The sequence below is a fragment of the Lactuca saligna genome, chromosome 6 (assembly GCF_052625555.1).
Source record: "Lactuca saligna cultivar CGN05327 chromosome 6, ASM5262555v1, whole genome shotgun sequence".
NCBI classification, from domain to species: domain Eukaryota; kingdom Viridiplantae; phylum Streptophyta; class Magnoliopsida; order Asterales; family Asteraceae; genus Lactuca; species Lactuca saligna.
In genome coordinates this window covers 18,956,865-18,976,416 of record NC_136422.1, presented here as the reverse complement: position 1 = coordinate 18,976,416, position 19,552 = coordinate 18,956,865, and the positions used below count along the sequence as shown (strand labels likewise).

General features: G+C 35.6%; 2 protein-coding genes across 3 annotated transcripts; both read left to right on the top strand.

The window, feature by feature from the left end:
* The first annotated feature begins 4,336 nt into the window (after positions 1–4,336).
* LOC144999820 (uncharacterized) lies at positions 4,337–5,629 on the top strand. The gene is made up of 2 exons (XM_078958983.1): positions 4,337–4,566; positions 5,036–5,629. The coding sequence occupies exon 2, from the start codon at positions 5,059–5,061 to the stop codon at positions 5,527–5,529; it is 471 nt and encodes a 156-aa protein (XP_078815109.1). The 5' UTR covers positions 4,337–4,566; positions 5,036–5,058; the 3' UTR covers positions 5,530–5,629.
* A 1,405-nt stretch (positions 5,630–7,034) lies between these two features.
* LOC145001569 (UPF0481 protein At3g47200-like) lies at positions 7,035–8,616 on the top strand. Of its 2 annotated transcripts, XM_078960938.1 has the most exons (3): positions 7,035–7,125; positions 7,217–7,326; positions 7,447–8,616. In XM_078960938.1, exons 2-3 carry the CDS (start codon positions 7,231–7,233, stop codon positions 8,449–8,451), a joined length of 1,101 nt encoding a protein of 366 aa, XP_078817064.1. In that variant the 5' UTR covers positions 7,035–7,125; positions 7,217–7,230; the 3' UTR covers positions 8,452–8,616. The 2 variants fall into 2 exon arrangements, with proteins under 2 accessions (XP_078817064.1, XP_078817063.1); XM_078960937.1 differs by having other exon boundaries at positions 7,217–8,616.
* Positions 8,617–19,552: the final 10,936 nt, after the last annotated feature.

Here is a 19,552-nt window from a genome sequence, read left to right as displayed (position 1 = left end):
GAGCAGTTTACAGAGTCAGGTGAAGAATCTTCAGGAGGAGGGTATGGCATCCGATGGCAGATTAATTTCCTTGGAAAATGAAAAGTTGGTTGTTTATGAAGAACTTGATTGATGTCGATCTCAGTCGTAAAGCTATTTATCGGACATCCAATGGTTATTAAGGGAGGACATCCCAGGGTATTTAGTCCATCTTCTCTGTTCTCCAGAGTATGGTCAAGAAAATGTTAAATTCTAACCCGCTTGCATTCAGTATGGCCTTTACAAGGGTTGCGCTAAGATCAAAATCAAATATCTATGCTAGTCTGAGCTGGGGGTACCAGTTTATATTTATCCGAACACGTTAAAGCTGGCTCAAAATTGGTTCAAGGCATTTTTTACGGAGGATGTTTCCTTTTTGGAGGATTTGAAGGAGGGCCGAGTGGGTGTGGCCAAGCTGAAGCAACTGATGCTGGTTCGAGATTCCCAGGGGTAGCTGAGTTGGCGTGTTAGTGGGCCCAATATGTGTTGGTGGGCCGTGATGAATGACTTTCTAACCTTTTTTCAAAATTAATTGATCTTTTGTTTAATGTGGTTGTACTCTTGCGCTTTGGAATTTGTTTTCTTTGTGTATATCTTTAAACTTTGAATGCGGGATGTCTGTTGTTTATTTTTCTTGTATGGATGCTACCTGTTACCACTAATTTCATCTAAGTTTGCTATTATTCCTCTCGCCCTTCCTTAGTTGACTTGTCCTTTTAGTATTGTATATATATGTTATACTTGAGTTTACCAATGACCTAGGCACTAACAATATTTGGTAAAATATCTTTGACGTTGGTTTAGTTCGACTACACTAAGTTCGTGCTTACGTTTGTCTTTTACGACGCTCTTGACGAGTCCCTTTTCAATGTCGGATCGGTTTGGATGTACCGAGATGATATTTAGTTTCATGTTTTGTCGTACGTTTGGTAGCTAGTATTTAGGGCCGACACGATTTGGTTGTGCTAAGTTTTAAATTTATACACTTTCAACATATTTGTCAAATGCATTTCAAAGCCAAATTGGCTCGGTCATACTAAGTTTACATTTAGGTTTATCCTTTACAATGTGTATATGAAACAATCAACCTTGTAAATTGCGTATTTTCCGCATACATGCTCTATTTTCAACAACCTTTATGCCCACATGTAGATTTTGATGAGTACTACAACTTTCTTTAGGTTGTTTTGGATGATTCAAAATTTATTTTTAGTCTATATTTTTATACCCTTAATGGGTTTACAAAAATCATAGTTCTCCCATGCAAACTCCGTTTTTGGCCTTCTTTGTCTCTAAATTCTTATCTTGAGGAGTACTATAATTTTTCTTTTGGTGACTTTGACTAAAAATAATTCCTTTTATTTGTAACTTTTTACGTTGTAATTTTTTTATTCGTGATTGGTTTTTATTTCTTATAAAAATCATATATCTTTCGCACGAAGGAGGACTTTCACTAATTTTATATTTTTTGGAATCGCGTTGACGCGTACTTTCCAAATACGTTTTTCGATTCGTAGGGTGTTACGACTTTTTTGCGTTCGTAATTCTTGGCTATACTATTTAATTGGTGGCGTATTCTCGATTATGAGACTTCGAATCTATTTAAATGTTATAACCTTATTCCTTTACATTCATGTGCACTATTCTGGATGGCGACACACTTTACTTGGTTGTCACACCTAGGTAACAAGTAATAAATACCATACATGTTTTGTATTAAAAAAATATGGTGCCTAGCCCCCGGTTAATTCAAAGCAATGTTCTAAAAAGTTCGTTATGGTTCCAAGGCTTGTGCCTGCTGCCCAGCTTTACCAAAATGCCGTCGTAACTCATATATGTGTATAAAATAGAATAATAGTTGAAAATACATATAAAAATATTAAGTATATATAAAATTGCCGCCTTAAGTCACGCCTTACAAACGACGTGGCTCGCCAAGGTTTGGAAAAACTTGAGGCTTGACATTACTGCCAAGTCACGCCTTACGTTATTTAGAACCTTAATTCAAAGTCTTAATTATTTGGGTAAACCTATTTCATTAAGATACTATACTTAAATTTCGTTACTAGTCTAGCCATAGAATATTATAATTTTGGACCATGATATCTATACATCTTTATTAATGCATTTAATTCTTATTAATCACTTATCTTATAATCAATTTAATCATACTATGTTCACTTAAATGCTTTACATCTCATGATTTAAATGTATGATATTTTAAATAATAAGATTATAGTTTTAGACCGACATTACTAAGGCTTAGTTAGGTTTATTTTGTCTTTGAATGTATGATATTTTAAATAATAAGATTATAGTTTTAGACCGACATTACTAAGGCTTAGTTAGGTTTATTTTGTCTTTGAACCAATAAATCTAAAGCCCAAACACTTAGGTTGAGTCCACAACTTTAGTTGTAACATCCATCGTTGACACATATTATAATATTGTCTATTTTGGTATTCTAGCACGGAAACATCCAGACGGTCACCCATTTTTGATTTGCTCTCGTCCATACACACTTAACTGCATAGTTCTTATGAAATATGTTGTCTTCACGTTTTTAAAACGCGTTGTGATAATGAATATATCCACACCCCTTATAAGAAAATATTTCGTTCTACCTCATGCTTATGTGAGATCATGTACAACAAAAACCTTATAATAAAGGTGGGAGTTTCTTTTTCACTACTTCCATTTAGTATTGATACTTTCTCTATTGCTGTTCCGTTATGTGTTGGTCCGTGTCATCCTCTAAAACTTATTAAAATTTCAATTTTCATATATATATGTTTTCTGAAATTAGCGGAACTTTTTTTTTGAAGCAACAAATGATATATATATATATATATATATATATATATATATATATATATATATATATATATATATATATATATATATTAAAATAGCTACACTTAGTAAGATGCTAAGGAGCAAAATGCAAATTACATAACAATTCAATTGACACTTACGCAACATAATTATAATAAGAGAAATGTGATATGCTAAATTCCACCCAATTCCCACACCCGATCTTATTTCTATGTTTGCACCACAAGTAGGAGATGGAAATAACATTATCTGCCACCTTTGTGTGAGAGATTTTTAGTTCCTTAAAAACTCTATCATTTTCTTGCTATCCAGATGTTTCATAGTAAACAATACACAATGGTATTGAAGAGTACTCGTTTTTTTGGACAGTTTTCCCAATATGCTGCAAAGTCGATGAACTCCTTAATAGGAAAAAAATCCTGTATTTTGATACCACACCATTTGAAGATCCACTCACAGGTCCCTTTTGCAAAGTCACAGTTAATGAAGAGGTGGAATATCGATTTCTCACATGTCAGAGTTTTGTTGATATTACTAGGTGTGAGACCCATATATTATATGAGTTAAATAAAAAATTATATATCAAAATATAAACATTAGGTATTTTTTAAAATTAAGCTTTAAAATAAAGAAGGAAAAACATATTTATTTCAATTTATGATCATATTTATTACATTTAATATTTTACTTAGACCATCCTTTATACTTTTCACGACTCGTGGAGAGCTACCAGATCACCCACTGGAGCAACCACGAACCACCCCACCACAGTCGGAGTACTCTCCGGTGAGAACGAAGAGAGAGAAAGTAGAGAGGGACAGAAGTAAGGCTGAGAGAGAATAAATCAGTCAAGAAGCCTTGATTTGGCATCGCGTCTCGTCGTAGGCACAACGATCCATCACGAAAACGACGAACCACGACCGGCCGGGGTGGTGTGCACGGTTGTTGTCCGTGGCCACGTAGACCACGACCGGGTTCGTGGTCCGTATACCGGACGATCTTATATAACTATATGTATTATGTGACTTTTTAATTTTAAGAATTAAAAAACCTAGAATTTATCAATTTGACATGTAGATACTATTAATTTTAAAAATACCACAAAATAACAAAAATCAAAACTTATGATAGATTAACACGTGACAAAATTAATATTCATTTATTAATTTATTAATTAGGATTTTCCACTGAATTCCTTGATATGAATTTGTACATAAGAAATAAAGACCTAAAGATAAAATAAAGATTAAAAGATATGTTTGGATCATGTTTGATTTTTGGATATTTGATACATCATTTTTTTAAAGATTTTTTAAATTTAATTTCAATGGTCCAAATAAAAAAAAATTAAAATTAAACAAATAAAGAAATAATGACCATTTTAGCTTAGTAAGACATCAAAACCGAATTAAAAACAAAATAAAATAATGATTCAAATAAAAAAATTACCTTAACCATTTATGTATAAGCCCTTTTATGAGTTTATCTAAAGCCGTCAAAGCGGGTGAATACATTCTACAAGATCTTAATTTTAGGACTGAAATTGCCAGATTAGGTCAAAAAATGGAGCAATTTCGTCATTAACAGACACCGAAATCCCTTGCCCTCTTCCATAAACCGACTCAGCCTGGAGGAGGTATAGACCCTAGGCAACCTCAACTTCAACCTCAACCTCAACCTCTGCAGCAAACTCTCTACGGGAATCATTCTCCGGTAAGTTTCAGCTTGTTGGTGTAAAATTCTTTCGTTATAAGAATTCGTTTAATTATCTTATTTCTAGTCTCTTTTATGCTAAAATCCTTCATTAGTACATCAATTTTGTTATGATTTATCCTGCCAATTACTTATCTCATTAATAATTGGGGATGTGTTGTTGAATCTGTATCGTATTTATTGCTTAGAATCACGATTCGTCTCCTCGATCATACCATTACTATATCCATCGAACTTCGATTTTCAGGTTGTTGTCTCACCAGAAACCCTAGTACTGTTTTCTGCTTAAAGCTGTATGCTTGCAGAAAAAAACCTCACTCTTTAACAGAGGAGTTAGTTCCAACAATTCAGTGCTCTTTAAGTGTTCGATGAAAGTTTAAATACTTGATTGATCAGAATTCCGTATGTTCAATTTGCTATGTGTATAGGTGTATCTTTTATCATGATTGACATGTTTTGTTGTGTTTAGGGGATTCAAATTGGTTGTAAATCATGTCAGAGAAAATGAAGGATGCAGCTTTATCGGCCACAAAAGGGCTGAGCCGTGTTCAAGCTGAACGTGCAGCAGCAAACGCGACTCGTAATGTAAATGCATACGGACAAAAAGAAGAAGGGCCAAGCAGATGGCAAGAAAAGAAAGAACTAAAGACACAAATGTATCTAAAAAGCACAGAAAAGCAAGCGACTTTGAACCAAAAGAAATGTCAAAAGTGTCAACAAATCGGACATTGGACTTACGAGTGTCAGAAACCGGAAAAGACCAAATTGGACATCAAAGCGCTGATGTCACATGATTTGGATAAAACGGAAATCAAGAAAAGTGAGAATAAGAAGAAGAAGGAGAAGGGTAGTAAAGGAAGAAAAAAGAAAAGAAAGGAAAGGCGTAGTTTGAGTTCAAGTGATTCGGATTTGGATAGTGAAGAGGATAGAATGAGGAAGAGAAAGAAACATAGTCGAAGGTGATTGGAGTAGACTTTTGTTGTGTACTTAGAGAAAATGAAAATGTTATGTTAGATGGGTTTAGTTTGTGATGAATGAAATTTAAGAGTTGATTTGAAATTTACATGTTTGTGTATGTATATGTTTCAATTTTCACTTTTCTTTTGTCTTCAAAGAATTGTTTGATTTGAAATGAAGGAATATTACAACAAGAAAAACCCCTAGGGAATTACTAAGTTGACAAAACAAATTTATTGATTTCACCATAGAATAAGAAACTCAAGTTTGTGTGGTATGCCATCATTATATGTCACTTATCTTCAAATTGTATTCAATAGGTTGTTCAACATTTAATTGTATTCGGTAGGTCGTTACTTGAACCGTTTTTTTGTGTTTTCATTACAACATTGGAGTACATTTCATCATATTGGTTGCCATATAGGTCTTAATATCAATGTTGGGTTGACCTAAATGAACCATTTAGAGTGTGTTTGGTTGCGAAAAATTTCTTAATTTTCCATGAAATCTTTTAAATGAAAATGAAATTTTTGAAATTGTGTTTGGTTGATTGAGTTTTCAAAAATTTTACAAGAAAATGAAAACTTTATGTTTTCCTAATTAAATGTAACGTAGAAAAACGTTTTGTTTTTTTTTTTTTTTTTTTTTTTTTCCCTAGGTTTTCTAAATTTTCAAGATAGAAAATGAAAATCACACCGGTTCCAACTAACAACATTTTCTAAAATTTAAATGAGAAATGAAAATGAAATCTCAATTCTATTTTCTGAAAATATTTGCTTAGAAAATAAACACAACAATCTACAACCAAACTCACCCTTAGCGACCTATTAATTAGAGTTAAAAGACAATTAACATAAAAAATTTTAGGGTGCATTTGGTTGTGAAAAACTATTTTCATTTTCCAAGAAAATGTTTTCAAAAATTAGAGATACTTTTTATTTTCGATTTTCAATGAAAAATTGTAGAAAACACATTTGGCTTAAACAGCTAAGAGTTTTCATTTTCATCAAAAATTTAGAAACTTTGGAAAACTTTAAAAATCACTTTTCCAATTTACATAAAATTTGGAAAAATAAAAAATTTCATTTTCTTAGAAAACTTTGGAAAACTGAACGAAAAAAACACGTTTTCAAAATTTCTGTTTTTCTTTGAAAACTAGAAATTTTATCACAACCAAACGCATCTAGTATCGGTTTTCTTTTTATGACATTAACCCATAAAAATATATAGTAATAACATTAAATTATATAAAATTAAATAGTCAAATACCGGATACACTAATTACGAAAATATAAAAAGACAAGGAATCTAAGCCTTGTAATGTCTTCACCAAAAATTTGGATTTTCGTCCAAGTCTAACAAGATGCTATATGAGACAATACGAAACACATGTACGAGTGTTTCACTTTTATTTTGTCATCCTGAGCAAGTTACCTTTTATTCTTCTTCTCTTGTCTTATGACTTACTCTTTCAACCTTATAAGTTTTTTTAATGTGCGGTAAGATTTATTGTTTAAAAATACATGTTAGACTATTAATCAGATACTTTTGATTATAAAACTTAGAATTTTGTTTGCTCATCTTGTGACTCTTGTGAATCGGGTATGTTTGTTTTTTAGAGTATCCGTTATAATTTGCATATTTACTTGTATATACCTTAACTTGTTTTTGTTTTTGTTTTTTTCCCACAAAGAAATATCTTCGAAGATGGAGTTAGATCTTCATGTATCACAAACTCAAGCTTCAAAGGAGATTGTATTAGAAGAGCATGTGAGTCTTGTTTCATCCATCAAGAAGAAAATGGTAAGCACATCTCATTTTGGTCGCATATGCAAAGTTTCAGAGAAATTTTATAAAGAACACGAAGATAAATATTTCCCTTTAATTCTCTCTATTGGCCCTTTTCATCGTGGCGAAGAAAAGTTAAAAGCCATGGAGGACTACAAATGGAAGTATCTCAACACCCTTCTCTCTCGTGCAACAAATGTTGAAGCACGATTAGGGAAGTGTATCGAGACACTCAAAGTGTTAGAAGATAAAGCTCGAAAATGTTATGGAGAAGAAATTCATATGCAAAGTGATGAGTTTGTGGAAATGATGTTGATCGATGGTTGTTTCATTATTGAGCTTTTTAACAAGTCATGTTGTAAAGGAACTAGACGAAGAGGGGATCCGTTTTTGGCAACATATGAAGTGTTTTATCGATTGAGGCATGACTTGATTTTACTCGAAAATCAAATCCCTTTCTTTATTCTTGATCATTTATTCCATATTGTTCCTACCCCTAAACAATGTGGAGACTACTCATTGATCGAATTAGCTTTTCGTTTTTTTAAGAAAACAGTTCATGAGGACCCGTATTATATTCGAGAGAGATATGGCCAAGAAATCCACCATCTACTTGACTTGATTCACCAATCTTTCATACCCAAAACACATATTTTCCAACTACACTCCAAACAACCACTTCTCAAAATAGTCATTCCAAAAGTAACCGAACTTCACAGAACCGGAGCTGAAATAAAGGGATCCAAATCTCGAAACATCTTGGAAGTAAAGCTAAACAATGGAGTACTTACAATCCCAAATCTGATACATCATGATCTTATGGAAATTGTGTTGAGAAATCTCATTGCTATGGAGAATTGTTGCTATGATGCTACAAAGTATGTAACTTCGTACGCATTTCTCATGAAAAGTTTAATTCAATCAATCGACGACGCCAAATTTCTCCTCAAGAAGAGAATTTTTGACAAAGATGAAGATTTTTTTACATTGTTCGATAATATATCAATCGATGTAGACGCAAAAGATTTCTATTATGGGGAATTGTGTGAAGATTTCGACAAGTTTGCAAAAGTCGACATAAATATAAGGTATGCAAGGAAAGTCAAAACCGTTGTCACAAGATGCCTTCGGGCGTTGTAGCTTTAATAAAACATGCAGTCATAATAACGTGGTATTATCAAACTAAATAACTTCATAGTAATCAAATGTTGGAAGTTTTAAGCTATTAGTGTCCAATGATGTTGATCATATTGGTATATGTGTTTACAAGATTTTTTTCTATTAAATTATTTCTGAGGGTAACTAAGGTACTTCGATTGTTGTATATGTAGTTAATTTTCTTTACCTTGTGATAATATTATATTTTGAAATGTTTCTTGAAACGTGCAAAGTTCTCCTTTATAGTTGTTCTAGGTTAAGTATAAGTTTTTTGCCTCATCAAATTATAAGAATATATTATAGTTTTATTTTCAAGAAAAAAAATTAAGAGATAACTTTTGTGGTATATAGTTAGAATAGGTAAAAAAGAATACACGACATTTTATCTTTACGTCGGTTTTGATATTGAGGACTCTAAGACTACCCCATCGTTAGCCTCTTGCAACCAGTTCACTAAAGACCAAAAAAAAATCTATTAAGATAATACTTTTTCCGTCCAATATTTATTGTCCACTTTTAACGTCTATCGTCTTTAGTCTTCAACTTTGACATTTGATATTTTTATTTGCGTTATATATTACTTGATGAAACTTATAACAATGAAAAGTCATTTAAAACACAATCTAATTTTATATTTTGCATCAAGTATTATATATGAAAAAAATAAATAAGGTCAAAATTGAAGAATAAAATTTCAAAAGTGGAGAATAAATATCGGATGGGGGTAGTATAAAATATAGAGATGACAATCAACCCAACTGATATCAAAGACCAAAGTTGTCATGAGTTGCTTTTCTAATTATGATGAAAGAGAAATTATTTTTTAAATAAAGATTGAGTTGACTATAGTCTTGAAATGTGGATAGTCTAAGTATCTAATTGATCCATGCATGGATCATGAAAGCCCAAAATGTGATGAATTAATGATTACTAGTAGCTAGAAGGTGGTTTGGGCTTAATGGTTGAGTTGTACATGGTAACCCACGAATTTGATTAGGGTTGCATAAAGACTAGGACAACATTTTTAAGGTTTCTTAAGTGCTCAAAACCATTACTTTTTGCTTCATAAAGTTTCCTAGCCGTTTTTGATACTATTTGGTGGATTAGTGCTATAGTTTAATGCTTATTATGGCTCCTTAACGGAGTGTGAACGTTTTTTTCATTCTTAAGTATGTTAGACGTTTTTTGTGTTGTTTCATAAGTTTCATTAATTTTCATTTACTAGTTTTGATGAGTAGGTAGTTGGTTGGCTTCTAACCACCAACTTTGTAATAAAGGTTTCATATAAGCCAGATTTTTGCATAGAAAAAAGTTACACACGAATTTTTAATCAAAGAACATTTTTTTACTTGGAGTTATTGCTATTATTCACTACTTATCATTGATGGGACGTGTTCTTGACTTGATACAAATTCAATCCAATAGGTCTTGGATTGTTTTCACTAGTATACAACTTAATAAGTCTTAAGTTGATACTAATTTATCCATTTCTTTCTATACACGTATCATTTGTGGTTTCCATTCTCTCTTAACTTATCTAAACACTACCCTACTCATTAAATCAAGCCCATACACACATCATAAGTGGTATTAGAGCCTAGAATGGTTTTTGATGATCCAGAGTTAAGTTCCTACAAAATGTTCGTGAAGCCTTAAGAAATGTCCAAGAGGGTGGTAATCGAAGGCAACCCCGATATGACGAACATAGGGTTGTGGAAGAATTCAAGGCGTCTGAATTGCCTAAATTTGTTAGTGGAACTGATCCTGAACACTACCTGGAGTGGAAAAGGAAGATTAAAAGAATGTTTGGGTTTAAGGAAGTCGATGACGAAAAAAGATGCAAGTATGCAATTCTCAAGCTAAGTGGTGGTGCTTCATGGTGGTTTGAAGGGCTTAAGGCCAAGAGAACTCATGAAGGCAAAAAAAAAAATTGTTCTTGGCTTTCTCTTAAACGAAAGCTAATAAAAAATATTTTCCTTCTACTCATAGAATTTCCACTTAAAAGAAGATTGTTGATTCGAGGCAAGAAAAGATAATTAGTGGAGAATACATTGATGAATTTGAAAAGTTGTTCTTGATGGGGGATACTTGAGAGGGAAATTGAGTTAGTTTCCACGAGATTTTTGGTAGGGTGCTAGTTGAAGTCACAAGACTCAAGGAGGAGTAAAGATGGTGCCTTATGGAGGATTTTGGTCTGAGTTAAGCGATCGGCCAATAGTGGAGATGCCACTTTCTGTGACCAGACTTGTGCTATTTTCGGTGAGAAGCAGAAGAGATATTGAGCTTCCAGTTTTTGAGCTTGGAGGTAAACCCTAGGGGGTAGCGTTGGTTGCGATCTTTCACCAAAGTATTGAGGCAGTATATCTGCCACAAGGTAATGTTATAGCATGGGAGGGCCATCAGTGAGAACTGAGATGGTTAAGGACAAGGATATACCCTATTTGAGTATTGTAGGGCATATGCTAGCAGCAGTGTCGGGTGATCAAGAGGAGTATATCGGGGCGGCGACCCTCATCATTTATGATGGATATCGGGTGTAGGAGTAAGGTCTCTGCTATCATGATAATTCTCATGATGGGACGTGTGACATCCCCAATTTCACGGCTAGAAATGACCGATTTGTTTATGCTTTGTTTTTAAAATCAGAGTAATCTTTTAAAGAAAACAGTTGCGGAATTTGTCCCCAAAACAAAATATGATAAAAATTATCAAAGCATTTCTTTAAAGAAATGCATTTTCATTATATAACAAAATCTTGGGATGTCATGTTCGATACAGACCAAAAGCATAAACAGAACAAAATAGACCTTACAACAGTTATTCATAACTACTGGCCTATAATCCAAAATCTCTCGTCAAGTCCACCAACTTATACTCTTGTGCCATTACCTGTAATACAAAGAAAACTGAGTGGGTCAGGCTTGGGAGCCTGGTGAACATATAGGGTTTTCAACCCACAATAATATAATTATTATATTTAATTATCAAACAATCAATTCAAATACCCACCCCCATTATCTCCATTTATTTCTTAAAGATTTATCTTAAGAACCAATTACCCTTCTCCCATTCATTCCTAAGGATTGCCCTAAGGGACTGACATAATATCTAGTGCTGCCAAGGTTCTTAGATTACCTCTGGTGAACACGCAATTCACAATAATTAATGAACACCTAGTTCAAGAACACCTAATAAACACTTAGTTCCAATATTACCCAATGAACACCTAGTTCACAAACACTTAATGAACACTTAGTTCAATTATTCCTGATGAACACTAAGTTCAAATATCTAATGAACACTTAGTTCGAATATCCCTGGTGAACCCAATCACCTAAGGAACACAGAGAATGAAAGCTCTTAGTTCAAACAACGTGATAATAAGGTATATCTCGATCCTGCGAAACCACCAAAGTTATAAACACATATAAATTATATTTCTAAAACAATATATCCCATCCCATCGATCCCCACATACTGACCCTATACAATGATCTTACGAGATCAAGCCTAAGGAATCGATATGAACCACAAACTGACGAAGCTGCTTCGGAAATTCCCTTGCAGCAAACGAGGATCAATAATGACATCAAATGAGGGGAATGGAATAAGTTTCACCACAAACCTTCGTTCGTAAAAGAAAGAACCACAAGACATTTTAAGTCAGGGGTAGTTATCTACATAACAATACCTAGGCGTGGTCCGACTATCATGAGGTTTTATACCCCTAGACTCTACCTATCACAACATCGAACTTTGCCTAGCAGTGGCCTGAATACATGAGATATTTCACCCCCAGACGCACCCTATCCAGCAATATAACACCAGACATACCTATTTGTGGTCTATTACCGACACACTTTATTAGACAGTCTACGAAGTTCCCTTAATTACTTCGTGAAAGAAAATGCTGACATATGAAGCTTGGTCGATCACCTCATAAAAGAAATGCTGACTCCAAAGCTCTCTCAAAATAAAAGTATGGGGAAATACTACTAGAGTACTCCTGTACGCTCCCGTAACCGACACACAAAATTGTCAAAAAGACTTTGTACATGATAGTACTTCTGGCACATTATAGTACTCTGATATGCGAAGGAATCGTACTCGAGAACATAATAGTACCCTGGCACAAGCAGCACCCAAGACACAGAGCTTTGAAAAAGACTTCGTACATAAAATGTACTTCTGTACGTAGGACGTACTCCACCGATCATCAATCTCACAACACACGTACTCTTAATAAGAGGCTACCCAATGTCCAAACTTAATTGAACTAAACATCCCTATTTAAGCCTTAACCCATCACTAGGCAAGCCTACAATGCTTATAATCAATTTTCGATATTAACTCAGTTTAGGCAATGCTAACTAGTGTATACTTAACACAGAGTTTTAAGTAATAATATCATATATTCACATGTTAACACATATTGAACCATAACTGATTCGCACATTGTATATTATCAAATATATCTAACATGTATTTTGGACAATAACAAATACTTTACATACATATGTATATTTCATACTTTAATCAATACACGTATAAAAATCACGTTCCTAAAAGGGATTATACGCATGATACCTTATTGTATGAACACGTAATTCAAAAATACATAATCCGTACTCCTGAATCTAAAAATCCATATTCCCGGATATAAAACTAACCTCTTGATTTGATCCATACTCTCGGATCTAAAACTAACCTCCTGACATGATCCATACATCCATATCTAAAACAAGTTTATCTCTTTATCCTTTTATCTAATGGTTCAACCCACCTTTTATCACCTACCAACAACCTCATCTACTCATGTTCTACCCAATATATTTTTAGATAAAAAATACGTATATAGTTTAACTCATTAAAACTTATATAATTCATCCATTCCACAATCATCTCAAATAAATAACAAAATATTATACACGTAGCACGTATTTCATAGCAAATACTTAATATTTATGTATTAGAAGAAAGTGACCACACACTCACACATATAAACAACAATATATAAACACATATCACGTATTTATTAGCAAATACATAATATTTATGTGTTAGAAGAAAGTAACTATACACTCACTTGATTAGAAGATGATCGAACAACACTATGGCTTGTAAAAGTATTATTCTTCGGTAGATCTGGAAGATCTTCACAAAAACCGGGCTCCTTGCAGGCAGAGCTTAAGCTCGGGAATTTCACTTCTCGGGATCTTCGGGGCCTTGGGACTTGCTTCGGGGCTCGGGAATGATACCGGGGCTTCAGGATATTTCTTGCACGAAGAACGATGCAAAAACGCGAGAGAAAGGGAAGAAATGAGCAAAGAACTCGGCTGCCCTCGACTTCCTTTTATAGGGGGCTGAACCCCCAAATTATGCTGGGCGTAATTCTATGTTACGCTGAGCATAATGTGGATAATGTCGGTGACTCCCCCTCTTTCGGATAATATCGAACTTATATTTAAATTAAATATTTTAATTATTTAATAAAATTCAAAGATTCATATCTTCCTCATGCGAGCTCCGTTTTCGACGTTCTTTATATCCACGCGTAGGTGAGACTACACTCTACAACTTTCGTTTAGACTCCGTCGGCTAGTTTTGAATTTATTTTTATTATATTATTTTAGTAGGCCAGGACAGGAAAACTCTGTTATAAATTCATAACTTCTTCATCCGACGTCCGTTTTCGCCTATCTTTTTATTGTTTCACTAAAATTGACGAGATCTTCGATTCTTGTTTAGATTGTTTCGGATAAAAACCGCTCGATCTCAAATCGCATATTCGGGCTGCATACTGCTAAGCTGAAACATAGAAAAATCGTAACTTCCTCATACGAAGTCAGATTTGGACGTTCTTTTTATGCATGCTCATGGTTTAACGACCTATATGACTTTTGTTTAGATAGCTAAGGCTAAATATCACTCTAACGTAAATTCACATTTTACGTCATTCAGCGTCGTGTCGGTTCTGTCGAGAAACTTCGACTGGTCATAACTTCTTCGTTATAACTCGGATTTTGGCGTTCTTTATATGCACGGAAACCTTGTAACATATACTATAACTTAGTTAAGATTATTCATTCTAAATAATCTTTCATCAAAAATTCATTTTTGACGCTTATCATCTCTAAATTGACTAGCCCAGATCTACGGGCGTTACAGGACGTTTGTTGGGGAATCGAAAATGAGGAGTGTGATAGTTCATTAATTTTAGACTAAGAGTTATGACTACTATGTGACAGTGGAGATGTCTGGTGGTGTATCAGTACGAGATTTGAATGACATTAGGAGGCTGGTCAAGGAATCAGAAACGAGGTGCGTGATAGTGCATTATTTCCAGACTAAGAGTCAGGACTGTGTAGGGACAGTCGGAGTATCCGACGGTGTGTCGGTCTGAGGCATTCAAGATGACTAGAAAGTAGTCACGTTGGGAAGATTCTGAGGTTTTATCTGAGATGCGGGATATTTGGAGTTGCTTGGTTCCTATCGGGAAGATCATTGGATGATTGCACGATTTGTTTCAAGGGTCACGTGTAATATACCTGGTGAAATAGTCTATGGAGTAGATTGTTGGTATGCCTACGGCGATGGTTCTAACCCTAAGTGGGGGAAGATCCGGGTACTTTATTGAAAGGATCAGAGATTCGTTCATGGGCGGTTAGAGAATGGGATATCGAGACATGCAGTTCGAATGCATGAGACCAGGGTTATTGATGGTCGAGGCGAAGTGCAGAGCGAGGTAATGCATGATGTGCATGTTCATGTAAGGATGGGTGTATCCACGACAGGTGGCCGCCGACCAAGGAAATCTATTGAGGTCAAGAATTTTACGGATTACAAATGATTGGGTTTAAGGCGGATGGGTCATTGAGGTATGGAGTCGACTGCCGAGTATCCATTCGAGGTACGAATTGTTATCTGCATTTCGGGAAGGATAGCAGTTGGTTTGGGCAACCAACTGCAGGGTTGGTATGAGTATTCTTGCATAGGTTTTGAGCAGTAGAGGAGGGAGTTTCAGGTTGTTGTCAACATGTTCTGAGTCATTGGCGATTCCTCTGTGTTTCAAGTTGAAGGTTGGAGTATTTCAAAGTTGAGAGTTGTGCGAGAGAAAGATTGGTGGTAGAGTCGAGATATTGTGAGATTCAGGGAGGATACATTGCGGTATCCGAGTATGATGCCACGGGTGGTGGATCAGTGGTTGGGGAAATGCTTCGTGAAGTTCTGTGATGACGTATCGAGGCATTTGAGTATGAGGCCGAAAAATTTCAGATTATTTTAAGACTTGAGTCATGAGATGGCAAGTGTAGTATCAAGTGACAATGGTTCCAGTGGGAGCCATTCAACTAACTATTATCAAGCGGAAGTATTCAAGAGTGTAAAGTGCAATAAGAAAAGTGTTGGCCACGATGGATGTCATCAGGAGTGGTGATGCTTAACCTGGGTGGGTGCGTGTACCTATCTATGTTGAGCTGTGAAGTATTCGATAATGAACTCAGTGGGGGTGGTGACCCAATGAGGAGACTATGGGGTGATAAGAGGGTAAGTGGATTCAAGTGGAGTAATCGCTTTAGATTATCGCGGGAAACCATGGAGTGAGCCCATGGCGGGTTAGTGAGAGGGAATGTTATGATACTGCGAGGAGCCATATTATTCGCTAGACAGAGCATAACACATAAGAGTTTTTAGGCTTGGGTAGCCTTATTCTTTGAGTTTCGGGAACTGGGTGGTCAGATCAGGGGCGAGACTGGGGTCTCCATAATTGTCAGCGATCGTTATATTCTGAGTTGAGTTGTGGTTATCGCAATAAAAGGAATTGGATAAGTGAGGTACGCGTAGGTTGTGGGCCATGGTTCATGAGTTGAGTGCTTCATTGGGATGAGTGGTTCCAATTCTGTGTTAAACCAGACTCTCTAGTTTGAGTTTAGCTTCGGTGGTGATTTGAGTAGGCGAATGAGATTCCAAATTCAGAGACGGGTTTCATTTTGAGGAGTATCGTGTGTTATTTGATGTCTTAGACTTGAGTGGGTCGGTTCGTTTGTATGAAGAGGACCATGAGACGCATGGAACTAAAGAGTAGTAGATGACGGAGGTCGAGGGTGAGGCGATTTCAGTTGGGATTGTTGTATCCTCTTGGAGTAAAGCGGACTTCATAACTTGTATGTCACTACGGGCCGAGATAGTTGTTGTGAGAAGGAAGTCAGTGAGACGTTTTGGGGCATGCAATGAGTAACCTTTGGAGGTTCAATTGTGGGGTCGAGAGTTGATCTGGTTCTCAGTGTTGAAAGGGATATCTGAGAGGGAGCTGAGGCTTATGATTGTTAGATGTCAGAGGATGCTTCTGAGCAAGCATGATCATTTTCTTGTGTTTGAGGGCAGGGTGTTGAGAATTCTTTTTTCAGATGGGATTTTGAGTGCAGTACAGTGGATGGTTCTTGGGTGTAATGTGGCCCTTTCGCTCCTTGGAGTATGATATGGAGCGCTTAGTATGTTTGGTGTGAGAGATCGGTAGCAAATTTTTGGGCTTTGACTGGTCTATATTAGTCGATACGAGAGAATCAAATGGGCAATGAGTTTTCAGGGTTCGTTACTCGAGGAGCGATTAACATGGTGATAGCTTGAGAAGGTGGCCTAGCAGTGAGACAGGCCACTATAGTTTTTAGATTTTGGTGAGTCAGAAGGGGTATTGTAGCGGCAGAAGAGTATGTCCTCTTCCGGGTTTGGGAGTTCCTATTTGGTTTCAGGTGTCTCTGGAGGAAGTTAGTTGTGTGGTATGAGACCCCTTCGGTGGTACTTTTCGGGTTGTTGTGATCGATCTATGTGACGTTGAGAAACGATTTCGAGAGCGAAATCTAATTCAAGTGGGGGAGAATTGTAACATCCGGACTTTCGGATACATTAATGTGTCTTTAACCTTGAGACTTATAGAGTGACTTGAAGAGTCGTGAGTCCGACTCGCTGAGTAGCGCCGAGTCATAAAGTAATTTCCCGGGGGTTGGGGCCTATATAAGGGAACTTATAGCCTCATTTGCGGCTCACCTTCACTAAGAGTAAACCCTAACGTCCTTTTGAGCTAGAGAGTGTGAAAGGAGCTAATTTTAGGGTCTCTGGTGGTACATTTCTTTTAAAGAGGAGGGAATGAGTCATCAAGTAATGCACGTGTAATTAGGTGATCATCGACACCCTCGGCCAATTTGAAGGTTATTACATTTCAACTTTCAAGTTAAACGTGCAGGTTAATTAATATTTTTAGATAAAACTACATGTTTGGTCCCTAACTTTTCTGTATAATTACATTGTTTTCTTAACTATATCAAACATTACAAGAACCGTCCCTAATCCAAACTAAATTAGCAAGGTTGGCCCCTCGTTGTTGACACCTTTTCATTCTTCCGGATAACCTCCCTTATGTGCACGACACATAAGGGATTTTTCGTCTTTTTTCCACACTCTTACTCACTGTTACCACCTTCATGTTATTAAGCTAAAGAGAAGGGTTTCAACATTGATTCAAATGTTTGTAAAGAAGAAGCTAAGACAATCTTGAAAGATACAATGGTTATATGGGATCATAAACTTGATATTTACTTCAAAAATGAACATTTGAGCTCTCTTCAGTGATTTAAAGTTGCGAGTCAGTTATGGTAATTTGATCATGTGGGAATGATAAAGATTCTTATTATGTTGTAATTTTATGTTGATATTTTTCGATTTTTGATTTTCATTTATTTTGTTATTTTATGATCTAAAGGTAATCCAAGGATCTTTACAATCAAAATGAACTATTACAGGTACGTCTCCAAATCAATAAGAAGAATGTCTAGATGTGTATTTCTTGACTTATTATATTTCCTTAACATTGGTTGCTTCTAGGTAAATATCTTATAATGTAAAAGTTAGGACCGAGTGGTAATAACCATGTTTACTTTCGGTTCTTAAAACAAGAGCTCTTTATTACAAAGCTTTTACTAGAAAATCATCGCTTAACATTGTTTGTGTAAGGTAATAAACTGGTAATACCTTGATGCTCAAGACCAAACAAAGGAGGAACCGGAAAAACTGTGACAAAAGGATTTTATTGTCGTAATTCTCTATCTAAACGAAAGAATACATGTCCTTATTTATATTAATGAAAGTAATAACCTAAACCAATACATAATACTTGTTAAGCAAGTAGACAACTTCCTAATCTAAATCAAATACTTAGAATAAAAAGGTTTTTCCCAAAATACCCCTACACTCATAAATCCGATTAACCTAACGATCACCCCCTTAATCAGATTAGTCATATCTCTCGTTCAAAACAATGTTGAATCACCATATTCCCGAACCATCCCGACTTTTCCCGAACACACGACCTCCATCTCGGTCATGTCCAATGTCCTCCATACCCTTTTGAATGTTCACAACACATGTAACATGTAACATGGAATCCCGTTGGATACATTAATTACCATCTAGACTTTCCTCGGATTCACGACCTCTTCCTAGCCAGATCCAAAGCCATCCGATTTAAACTTCCACCGCGATAATGTCCACACCATGTTGTTTCTCTAATCTCTTCGTTTGTTGTGATCACCTTTGCTCAAAAAGACATATCCACCGACCAAGAAAACAAAGGAACATGCTTCACCGTTTTCTTTCAATCATGCCAAAAGAACTGAATCGAAAGCCACATGCTTTGACGGATCCTTCCTGCCCGCTTTTCACGTGCCTACACCTGTATCCCTTATCATGAACAAGTCAAACTTTCTTCCTCGTAAATCATTATTGTACGATTAATGTAGACACAACTCTTGATTTTTTCTGCTTTTTGATTTCGATCGATCAATGTCTTATTCTCTTTTTTGACAACCCTGGCCTAATCAACCTTGTTCTGAGAGCACTTTTCCACAGAACAACAAGACAAGGTCACGACCATCTTTATCGTCTTCCTTCACCCGCAAAACAAACCGAATCAAAGCCACCCGTTTTGATGTCTTCCCGTCCGTTTATTCTGTGCCTCCGGTTTGTCTCTCTTTACCTTAGAACAAGCTCGATTAGGAGAAATCAGTGTTGCTGTTGAGATGCTTCAACTCGT

Excerpts from the sequence above, each read along its gene's own strand:
- LOC144999820 (XM_078958983.1), top strand. The coding sequence starts at position 5,059 with ATGTCAGAGAAAATGAAGGATGCAGCTTTATCGGCCACAAAAGGGCTG.
- LOC145001569 (XM_078960937.1), top strand. The coding sequence starts at position 7,231 with ATGGAGTTAGATCTTCATGTATCACAAACTCAAGCTTCAAAGGAGATT.